This window comes from Teleopsis dalmanni, chromosome 2 (assembly GCF_002237135.1).
Source record: "Teleopsis dalmanni isolate 2A chromosome 2, ASM223713v2, whole genome shotgun sequence".
Taxonomy (NCBI): domain Eukaryota; kingdom Metazoa; phylum Arthropoda; class Insecta; order Diptera; family Diopsidae; genus Teleopsis; species Teleopsis dalmanni.
In genome coordinates, this window is record NC_051847.1 from 65369140 (window position 1) to 65381842 (window position 12703).

The 12703-nt window shown below is 29.1% G+C and overlaps 1 protein-coding gene across 1 annotated transcript in view; it reads left to right on the top strand.

Moving 5' to 3' along the window:
* Positions 1–12703, top strand: part of LOC119674727 (potassium voltage-gated channel subfamily H member 8-like) — a 68834-nt gene that overhangs the window by 16131 nt on the left and 40000 nt on the right. The window contains exons 2-4 of the mRNA XM_038085883.1: positions 1396–1506; positions 1689–1808; positions 5437–5574. Of these exons, the coding sequence (XP_037941811.1) occupies positions 1396–1506; positions 1689–1808; positions 5437–5574 (369 nt within the window). The remainder of the gene's footprint in view (positions 1–1395; positions 1507–1688; positions 1809–5436; positions 5575–12703) is intronic.

The following is a 12703-nucleotide window of genomic DNA, read 5'->3' on the forward strand; positions in this document are numbered from 1 at the left end:
AGTTTTTTACCATGTATACCAATGTGAACTGATTTGCCGCTTTTTAACAAAACAGAGTTCCATCCGTGGCTAGCAGGGATAAAAGTTTTGTATCTGTTACCAAAGGTTGTGGTTAAAAATTAGATTAAGATTGAAGTAAAGTAAGCTTGATTTTTTTTTGCTAAACCTGTGAAGTGCTGCATAATTGCTGAGTGTAACTTTATTATATATTCTCATACCTGGGTAAAGTTAAGTTTAACCTTAAAAAAAATAGAAGTCTAAAACGCAAAGATTTTAACCTGAAGGTGTAATATTGTTTATATTTGAAGATACTATGTAGTTTTCCCAATCCCATTAAAGGAATAGAGAACAGAGGGAGAATATGCATGTTTGGATTTTGCTCAAGCATAAGAATTTTACTTACTTATACATTTAACTTAACGAATAATACATTTGCTGGGGTTTCAGGCTTTTAATAGAGATATGTAATTGACTAAAAATACTTTATGCTGATAAAAAATCGTACACAATAACTAAGATAGAGTTGTAAAACTTAAAACGTATACGAAATTGTATTATAAATTATACAATAAACTCTTATTTAATACATCTTTTAAACTTGATATCAAAGCTAGTATTTGAAGCAAACATCCTATAGATATTTGAAAATAGAAGCTGCTTTTCAGTATTTCATTTGTATGGATACTGTAATAATAATGTCAACCAATTTTTTACATTTGTGTACAGATTTTTGTGTTTAATTTCAAATAAATTTTAAAATTATATTAATGTTAACAAAAACCATCTTAACATTAATTTTTCTTAAAAAGCAAGAAAAAGTATTTAACCAAAATTTAGTCTTATTCAGCAAAATATGCTCCTTTCTAACACTTTTTTGTACTCTAGAGACCCGGAAAGTAATGATTTTTTTCTGAAATTGGTGCGACAAATACTTTATTCTTTGCTATTTTATAAACAAAAATCTGAAACACTGCTTATTCGGTTAAAACGCTTAATCAGTGTTTTTAATTTGAGTGTTTCAGAGTTTTAAACCAGTTACTTGTAGTCCGAAATTATATATGTACTTTAAAATAAAACTGACCAATATCTGCAAAGACCACGGGAATTAGTAATTCATGGGAGTTCTTAAAACAGTTGTATAATCAACCAAAAAATTTCATAAATTGAAGTAAAATCTTTGTTGTTTATTTTATACTATTAAATATTTACTACATTTTAAAATTGAAAATATTTTTCATTAATAATGATAAGGAATCCATTTGAACCTGCTATAAATTGTTATTAAACGAAATGCTATAGATTGTTATTAAGCGAAATGTTAACACCTGAAACCTAAACTATGCAAATTGTTACTTTTAATTAGTTTTACTGAAATGTTTCCTTCATAATTTTCAGATTCCAATTTTGTGCTTGGAAATGCGCAGGCAAATGGCAATCCAATTGTTTATTGCTCGGATGGCTTCGTGGATTTGACAGGATATTCACGGGCGCAAATCATGCAGAAGGGTAAGTAATAAAAATATAAATATTTCTCTCTTTACAAATCTTGTAGATTAAATGCAAAATGCAAAATTGCGAAATGTTCAATTTTTTTCAACTTCATTTCTGTATACATATTTCATTAGTTGTCAAATATAAAACTCTATGTTTTCGTTTTTTTTACTCTTGAAATTTTACAATAAAAACAGGATGTTCGTGTCATTTCCTGTATGGACCGGATACAAAGGACGAGCACAAACAACAAATTGAGAAAAGTCTGCTGAATAAGACCGAACTGAAACTGGAGGTTATATTCTATAAGAAAGATGGTGAGTTGACATAAACTAAAGAAAAAACTTACAATAAATTCTAATTATTCTCTACTAATTAAAATTGTGTAGAGTTTCTGTGGAATAGAAATTAAAAAAAATTGTGGATTCATTGTAAGCTGTTGAAACGTAAATGTGTTAATTAAAAGTTATTTACGCTTTAAGCATTTACGTAATGAAAATGAAAGTTAAGAAAGTTAAAGGAATATCTTGTTAATGAAATTTTATTTCAAAGAGAAATAATGTACTTACTAACATTTTTTTAAACTTAAATTTTATACACACATTTTTGAAAGTACAATATGTATGAAACATAAAAACATCTAATGGATATAATACTATTCGTCTATTTCATAAATATCCTCCCTCCCAGAAGAATTTTTAAGTTCAAGCGCTTATAGATATTACAATCAAATAAGAACCAGCAACAAGTGAATTGCTTAAATAATACTTAAATATTTATAGCGACTACGTGAGTTACCAAGAAAACGCATTAAAACTAAACACAAATCCCCGAAGGACAATAAAGACGAAAATTGTGCTATCTACTATATGTACACATAGATAAACCCACTGCCAGCAATCACTTTAGCACGTGTCACAAAACGAGAAAAACTTTCGTTAAACTTTTGCAAATAAATTCGAATTCAATCCAATTAATTATTAGAAATTTTCTACGAAAAAAGAAGAACACATATTAATTGTTATATTTGTTTTTCCTTACTTTACCATAAAAAGTGTTACATATAAATTTCATATTCCTGACAGAAGCACAAGAAAGTTGCTCAAAAAATTGTACCAAACAAAAAAGAAATTTTTTACTAAATCAACAGGCAACATTTTCCGGTCTCGCACCAAGAAGCCTTGAACTACTTTAAAAACACCGTAAACTCAATCTACAACAGTATCTTCTAATATAGAACTGTGCACATACAACTTATTTGCTACAATGCATCAGATATGAATCTTTGGTGTACAACATGTGGTATGAGTAACTTTTTAACTGCTTCGACTAAGTTTGCACGTTCACTTGTGTTCATACGTTTGTTACGTTCTATTGGTTTGTGTTATTAGTCGTGGATGTCTTATGACAATATGTGCCACTAAACTTTCTACGAGCAATTGCACACTTGCACACTTGCTCACTTTCATTGAAATGCCAGTGTTAAGTGCCAATAGAGTTTATAACGCGTCGTTTATGTTTAATGAGGTCATGCTTGAGAATATCAACACGACAATATCTGATTGGTTTAATGTAGAGCATCATTAAAGTAAATAATTCGGTTATTACTGAAATTCAAGACGCTACCCACTGAAGTCATGAAAGGTTTATACTTAGTGTAAAGCTTGAAGTTATTGCGTGGTTGTCAAGGTGAAATGCATTTAATGAAATGTGTCCTTATCCGTACGCGATTAAATTAAATTGGAAATTCTAAAAATAGGCACACAAACTCTGATACTTAATATTATATATTTTTGTTCAATATACTTTACATTTATATTTAATATATATTCTATGACTAAAGTATAAAAAATAATATATAATGTCTTTATGTAAAATAAAATAAAAGGTCCACGGTGTAAGTCCATTTCATGCCAACCTAATAAATATTACTACAACCATTAATAATATTAAGAAAATAAAACCAAAATATGTTGAACAATTTATGTTTGAGCTATTTAATAACACTCAAATCAAATGAAAAGGTAGTAGGTAATAAATATTCAAACTCTTCGCAATATATGTACACTTTATGCCTGTATTACAGAATCTCCCTTGTATAGACTGTGAGGCTAAGGATACAGAATATACCCAATGTATACAGTCCGTGTCACATAAAGTCACAAGTAGCTTTTCACTGATTTCAAGTTGGAAAAGTTTCGTGTGCCTACAGACATCATTTATTGTTTGATTCAGTTTGAAGACAACCAACAGAAGGTTGTCTCAAAGTATATTTAAGCAGGTCAAAAAATAGTTACAATTCACAAGGTACCATATTACCAAATAGATTTAAAAGAATTAAGCCATTGTATCTACCGACACCTTTTAACCTACATATGCAATTATTAACTGGTTTTGATGATGTGATCGTTTAGACTAAAGTTTTAAGTGCAGCTTTGTTTTCACTTAAAGCCACTTTGTTTTCAACTGTCACAAGGAAACTGAATGAAGTCTTACAAAAATATCAATTGAATCTACTTCAGTTAAAAATAAATTGTAGTCCATATCACTGCGCTAAGAATTTTTATGAAATGCTTCTCATCAGTTTTGGGACATTCTGTGCACCTAGACCTTGAAGTTATATTGTACTGTAAAATTCTTTTCGAAATTTGCAAAAATTTTCGGCTCCTCTTAAGGAAGCGGAGTATGCTTGAAAAAATGCAGAAACTGATATAAGACCTACCCACGATATCGAAGTGTTATACTTAAATCTAAACCTCTCTATGATTATAATGATCCGAAATAAAGTTCTTATTAGCTATACTAACCGACCTATTCTGTGCAATTGATAAATTTATCAAATTCTTTAATAAAATTTTTGATTTTTATAAAGCAGAAAGCTTTTTGGTATTCTGGACACATCTTGACAAATTTCAAAGCTCAAGTACCTAATGCTTCGCACCACACTATCGTGTAAAGTGTTTTGTATATAAAACTGTTCGTAATTATTCGTAACTATTCGTAAAAAATGCTTGTCAAGAGCACATATTTTAAGTTGCCAAAAGCATTTTTCATGCATTCAAATAACAATAGAAAATATGCTTGTAAAAAGCATATATTTGAGTTAAGAATATTTGTCATGCATACAAATAATAAAAAATGCTTAAAAATAGCATATTTTTATAGTTGTCAACAGCATTTGAGGTATTGAGAACTAAAAAGGAAAAGAGCTTTTTATTTATGTCACAGAATACCAAAACCTTTACAGCAGTCAATTTTGACAAGTGTCAATGTTTGACAATTTTATAAAGTACACAAAAAAGGTCCGTAAAAATATTTAAAACATTTATTATCATATGTAACCTATAATTTTGAGCTACAAAATAATAGGTACCATGCATCATTTCATTAAGCATATGGAAATGATTACTTTTTTTAATTCAATCCTTTTCAAAGCACATCCTAAGTAAGTACATTAGAAGTGTTATTACTCATAGTTTTACCTTTAATTATTTTATAAGGTTATAATGTAAAATATTTGCTCATTTTTTTATAATGCAGTTTTTAGTTTCACTATTTCTAATTAGTTTAAAACCTTTTAACATATTCAAAGTTTTCTGTTAAAATAAGTTAATGGAACTGATATCTCCAAAGGAAAAACTTTAATGTAAAAATTTTCATGCTGCGGCTTAAATGTGAAATCTGAAAACGCAGCGTCAACGCTTTATGTGGTTTAGTGTTGAAGTAAAGCAGATACTATAAAAGACACTATGTATCTGCGTTGGTGCTAAAAAGCATAAATAAGATTATTTTTTCATATTTTAAAAAGGTTCTAATACATCTGGCAGTACGCAGAGTACTTATTTATTTATTTATTTATTATTTGCGATATTTGAAATAATTTTTACTTTGCTTTAATGTTTCTTATGGATTTCAATGGATTTTCTGTGACATTTTTCTTTGCAGGTGCGCCGTTTTGGTGTCTTTTTGACATTGTACCGATAAAAAATGAAAAGCGTGATGTGGTTTTATTTCTGGCATCGCACAAAGACATCACACATACGAAAATGTTAGAAATGAATGGGACTGACGATTGTGATAGCGGTAAGTAATTGCTGGATACTGTCAACAACACTTGTTCGCTGTGCTACGTAGATACGAGTACAAATATTTGTGTGCATGATATATGTTGAGTCCAAAGTGCAAAAAGAAACTCAGACACATACTCTGAACAAACAGACATGTAGTGTCGGTTAAAGTTATACTTGATGTCCTTGCTAAAATATTTTTTGATAGACTGTTTATTTGGTTTTCATAGGTTAAAAAAAAAAGCTAAGTGGTTTTGAAAACCTTAACTTTCTTTTTAGTCCTTTGTTCAGTTGTTGCCTGCCTACCAATTATTTTTCGGTTGCTGTTATTGTTTGCTCTTTTGCGTGTCACCTGCATGTGACACATGAGTTTCCACTTTGTTTATTTCACTCGTAAGTCAATAACTTTGTTACTTTTGATTTTCATTTTAATTTTCCTTGCTTGCTTTCGAGTCTTACAATTTTCCATTGTTTGCTGAAATATGATTTTGTTATGTGGCTTTCATGATTTTCTTTGTTTCCGTTTTTGGCTGTGTTTATTTATTTTTTAATTTTTTCTTTACATATTTACTTATTTTACCTCCTAACAACATAAAGCAAAAAATGTTATATTTGAACATTTCAAAGAATTCTGTTTTTTCATCATTGAGATTAGCAAAACAATTTCCATTCTCATCTCGGCTTCATTTCCTCCTGTATTCATATCTCATGTCACTTCCTCGTCGCGAAATTCTTTTTGCACCATTATTCTTAGTGAAAGTTTTCATGGAAATTAGGGATTAAATTTTTTTGTGTGATTTTTATCTTCTGGCTCTGTGTGCTTTGCTGTATGTAAAACACGTTCAAATGGAATAAATACGGAATAATTAAGTTAAAAATTTCAATGTGATTCAATCAGATATTAAAACAGAATCAAAGAATTCTGAAAAATTATACTCTAAACAAAACAAAAAAATATGCAAAATATCATATTAAAAAAGGATAATACTTTATTCTCTACAAATCAAAGAAAAATATTCGCAAATATTTTAAATCCTGTTACATATACAGAAATTGTGTTCTAATGAATGTCAATCAATGTGCTTTTTAATATTACTATCATCGTAATTCTGTAGCAAGATGAAATAATAATTTATAAGTAGATTTATTGAATTAACAATGAATGATAAATTAAAGTAAGGCAAAAATTCAATAGCAGAAGAGAACTTGACTACAGTATAGAATGGAAGTATTTAGTATGTTTAAATAGCAAATGCAAAGTAAATACGTATATTTTACTAAAACGAAGGAAGTAACTTTACCATAAATAATTATGATATTTTCAATTTCGCATACATGAAAAATTAATCATTAATCTTGATCCTCCTTCGATATCCCCAGTCGCTAATTAAACTTAAAAACTAAAGTTCTAAAGAATTAGCACCATCATGGGCCCATAAACACAGACTTATGAACGTACAAGCCCATGCCTTCAGTATATTGACTCTTTGCACATTATTCAATATTAAAATTTACAATAAAAATTCACAACATTATAAATAAAATCAAATTCAGTAAATTCATTTATCTACAAAGAATATGTACCAACACCACCACAGGCATTCTGCTACCCGCACTCATGCCAATTATTTGCGGTGGTTCCATGAAAAGAACACTAACCGCCTTGACATCGTCGATATCTCTAAATGCCATCGACAATACTCGAACATCAGTGATGGCTAAACACTGAAACACCATTAATATAAGCCTAAAAAGTGACTTAGACCTACCAAATATACAACATCAAATCTTAAAATAAATTTTTAAAATAACCCTTGAAACAGTTAAAGATTAAATATTTTTCTCCATATTTGTGTCTATTATGAAACTTTCATAAAGACTTACCATTAACAACAGATATTTAAAAATTAATAACCATCCTATTGATTTGAAAGTTTCAAAGAAACTCTGAGATCCTTAGCTACTCCTAACTATGAATAATTTTTAAAATTTAAATCAATTTCAAAAAAAAATTTCAAATAAAGAAAACTGTAGTATTATTTCTTAATACGATTACAAAAGGTGTTTGTGCTAACATTAGTAAAAGAGCTTAACCTGAAAGAAAGACATGTCCTTTACTTCAGGACAGAAAGTTTTTCTCGAAGTATATAATCAGAATCAAATCCTGAACATAAGTTTGAACATAAGTGTTTGTTAGGGTGTTAATGTCCCTCACTACTCGCTGTTGGAGAAGCTCAATTTTCTTTGGGCTCGTGCATTAGTTCTGTGTCGCTAAATAACCCACAATTCTTTTACTATTTTAGCGATTAAGACTTTTACCGCTTTTTATGCACCATAGCTTGTGCCCCAAAAAAATCGCTTATTATGTTTCCAACGGAAGAGTAACAAAGACATGTGAAGAAAATATGTCTATAACAACTTTAATTTCTCTTACCATACTCGGGTGTTCTTCGTAATTAAGAGCGATATAGATATCTCATGAAATATTCATCCCCACTTAGTACGTGGGAAGGGAAGGTAGCTGTATTTTAAAGAGTGAAAGAGTGCTATAGTTTTTTGTGCTATTTTATGCCTTGCATCCTTTCTGGATTCAGTATAGAGGAAATAACAGAAATATTCGCTAAGATGCTTTGTTTAAAAGATTCTTGATTTTTTATTTGTTAGTGTTTACATAATACACCGAAGATATGTCACACATTCGTAAAACATGTTATTCAGTGTAAATTTTAAATTTAATCAAATTTTTGGATATTCTTGATATTTGCAAATTAAAGGATACATTTTAAGGTAAAAGAGAGACTTCGGTTTCAGACTTAAAAATTTCTATAAAAAATGTCTATATAAAAATATGTCTATATATTACTGGAAGGAAAACTTAAAAAATTAAATACTAAATAGCTAAATACCAAATAAATATTGTGCATAATGTAACGTACCAAGAGTATTTTTTAAATGTAACAATATCTTTATACATCGATATATATATTCTTGTGTTTGTATTGTTTTTTCAAAGACACCATTTTGACAACTTCTTTACTGATTTTGACATATCTCATCGGTAGGATTGATGAGAACTTCACTTTTCCGTGAAGTTTTTGCAAATTGTTATTTTACAGTTATACATAAATTTTTCTATTATCATTACATTTCTTCTCGCCTTCGTTGGGTATTCAATTTATAGTACTAAATATTTTAGTACTCTTTTTCATGCCTTAATAGTACTAATCGAATCAAATAATAAAATCTAACAGATCAAGTTTTGTTGAATAAATATATACTCCACTGACATATTTTTGTCGCAGCGAAGAAGAATCATTATTAAGCAAGTACAATTATTTTTTTGCCTATTTTTAGCCTAATTTTATTTTATATAATAACTAGATAACCCGACAAACGTTGTTTTGCCTTATAAATTATTTCTAGTTTCTAGATAAATTCTAGTGTAGACAAAAAGTAACTTACTTATTATAAGTGTGTAAGTAAGTGGTATATGCATGAAATAGGCATGGAGCGCTATGAACGAAAAGGAAAATAAAAATAACAAACGCCAAACAATATTATTTTTAAGTTATTATAGTTTATTTATTAAATTATTAAATTAAAATCAATAGATTTGTATGATACCAAGTTCTCTGGCAACAACTGTTGTATCTTCAAATTTAAATTGTCTTGGATTGACTGTAAATAATAATAATAATAATGGGCCAGTAACATTAACCAACAACAGTCGAAGATAAAAGCACTGTGTGTCTTGGATTAATTGTAAATAAGCGTTCGATTTAAAAAAATTGAGACATGCATCAACTGGTGAAACTTGCTTGCGGGGCATCCATTTTTTTGTTTAAGCCCATGTGAAATAGCGTGGTACTTGTGAATAGAGAAATGTTCTTGCAAAGGCACCAAAATCATCCGTACTATTACACATTTCAAAAAATGCAGTGAGTGTAGATTTAGGTGGATTTGTAGCACGATCAATCACAGTGTCGTTCGTGAAAAATACACGCTGACCGTTTTCAACATGGACGGCTAACTGAACAGCTGCTGGATCCCGTTCATGAATTAGAAAACCGAAGATACGCCAAGCAGCTTCATTGGAGCTGATGTACCGACCAATTTGGTAGAGCGTAATTTCACCGTTTTTGTTCATTGGAGGAGCATTTACATTAGTATTTTCTACTCTAAACACAGCCATATCACTGCCTTTATGGACATACTTATATTGTATGTCTTGCTTAGCAGAGGCGAATACAGCACCACCCGCCATAGTCCCCCATTATCGGGATTTCTTCGACGATATACTGGATATTCGTCGGTATTTGTTATAGTATCATTAGTGAAATCTTTAGAAAAATTTTTAGTACATTTTCCATCTGCCATGCAAGGCGAAGACGAAGAAACGAAGTAAGGACTCGGTAGGGTAGGGACTCCCTAATCACTTTAGCGGTATGAAAAATAGATAGTAGCCGATTCTCAGACCTATAGAATACGCATATAAAATTTGGTAAAAATCGTTTCGGAGGAGTACGGTAACTAACATTGTGACATGGAAATTTTATATATAAGACCGCAAACAGACATCGTTTGGAATTGTGACTTATTGATGGTCTTTGCAAATGCCAATCTAATAGGAAATTGAACGCGTTTGAATTAAATTGGCTTGTCTGTGAGAATCATTGGAATTCGTGTCAATAAAACTTTTTCGTTTCGGAACTTGCCATTCAAAATGGTGGCTTCGATAATGTTTTTCATTAATTTTTTAATTACCAATCGCGTACTATTGTACTATTGTATTGTATGTGTACATCTGGAAATACGCGGTCAATGAGAGCATTTTGATAATCAACGATAGTGCAGAAATTAGGGGGCAGTTTTATGAATTCAGTTTTTTCATAGACAACAACTTTTCATATCATAGCAAGTTTTCTTTTTCAAAAATATAAAAAAATTTATGTCAAAAAAATAAAAAAATTTTTGTTAAAGCAATAAAGATATTTTTACTGGATAGGGACACCCTAGTCACTTTAGCGGTATGAAAAATAGATAGTAGCCGATTCTCAGACCTATTCAGTACGCATATAAAATTTGGTAAAAATCGGTAAAGCTGTTTCGGAGCAGTACGGTAACTAACATTTTGACAATGTTAATTTTATATATAAGATATAATAATCTATAATTGTGTAGTTATCGTTAAATTCATAATAGGTGCCAATCATAGTGAAAATCGTAGCTGGAATTAGACATCAATGCGAAAACATAGATATATATATATATATATATATATATATGAATTTGAAAATACCACACTCTACAACAAATATAATTTTAATATAATTCATTTTATTTCCTTTTATATCCTCTGCCAAATGCAAATATACAATCCATAATGAAAATTTAATTAAATATATAACCCAACTTATTATACCCTAATAAACAGATATAATCACTAAAATGTATAAAAGAATTAGAAATGATATTAATGAAACCACAAATTAACTAATTAGCCCTTTGTATGACCAGTTTCGTTAACCTGTTATCGTTCACTTTGTATCCATATTCCAATTTACAAACCAAAGTGCTTCAAGCTATTTCTCCCTTATTTGCATAAAATTACGAAATAACAGTTAAACTTTAATCCTTAAATAAATATAAAAAATATTGCTGAAAGCATATAAATTCATATTTACTGAAAAATTTCATGAAATTTTAATATTCTTTTATCCTTTTTATTTTATACCAATATTCATATAAATGAACAAGGACTTTCAAGTATTTACATTAAAAAGTTTAACACAATTAAAATTCAATTGATATAAAAAAAAACATTGTTTTCATTTATCTCCAACTTTGATTTCTTTACTTTATAATTACGATTATCTGCTCCGGCCTTGTTTATGCAAGCGACCCAAGGAAAGTCAAAAGTCAGGGAAGAGTTCAAAAGTAAAATTGCCACATTAATTCCCAATTGAAAACCATAAAATTTAATACGCAACAACTTGTAAATTTTCATCAACGTCCGAATGTTTTTCCAAATACCATTAATTCTTCTAAAAATGGATAACGATAAATTTCTATGTAACTTTGATATATCAAAGGGTAAAAGTACTATAACTGACAAGAAGACGAAATGCATAACAATGGGAAAATGTTGAGGAGGGAAAAAATTCTAACCATGGAAAATTGTTAAGCTTTTGTAAAAAAAAAAAAACAAATGATGATGAAAACCGAAGGCGAAGAAATAAAATTTTAAAGGATTTTAAGCATATTTACGTACACAAAATATAAAGTAGAACAATAAAATTCTAGTGAAAGCATATTATAAATATACTTCAATTAATTTCAGCTGTTTTATTACTCATGAATATTTAGTATTAAAATAATGAAAAATGGAAAGCAATATACTTATTACTATCAACTTTCTAGAAAAATTTACATTTTTTGATAGTCAGCTTTTCTTCTTAATTGGAATTAATTGTAATTATTATAATCTCTAAATAATTAGTAACAGATACAGATTAATTTATTATCAATTAGTTAATAAAAACGACCACCAGAGAACTAACTATCTTTATAGAAATGATGTGAATGAGAAATACAATACGGTTTAAATATCTTTCGCGAGATATCTTCCAATACTGCATTTTTTCAAAGTCAATGAAAGACATATTACACATCATCAGATTATCAGATTTTCATTTTTAAATCAAGAAGAATTTGATGACCGTGTCAAGAAGAATTTGATAATGTATACAATCCTTAATTCACGTGATTCGGAAAACATCCTGCTCAATTTAACTTTCTGTTGGACCCAAATTTTTTATGTATCTATTTCTTCATTTTCACGCCAAAAAAGTTGTTATTCATGTGAATATGTAGCGATCACTATTGAAAATAAATATAAAAGCTTTATTATATTCCAAAAAATTACAAACATCCACACCAAATACAATGTATTTGTGTCCATCAAACGAATAATGAACTTTATCAATAATAAAATTTCTATACAAAAAATCGTTATCTAAACTCTTTTGTTCGAGCACCAAATAACCAACAGATGTTCAACGTATAAAACATTTTATAAGATGACAAACCCAAACTAAATATATACCTAATCCTGTGGTGCTACAACGAGTTATTATTTGAGCTGA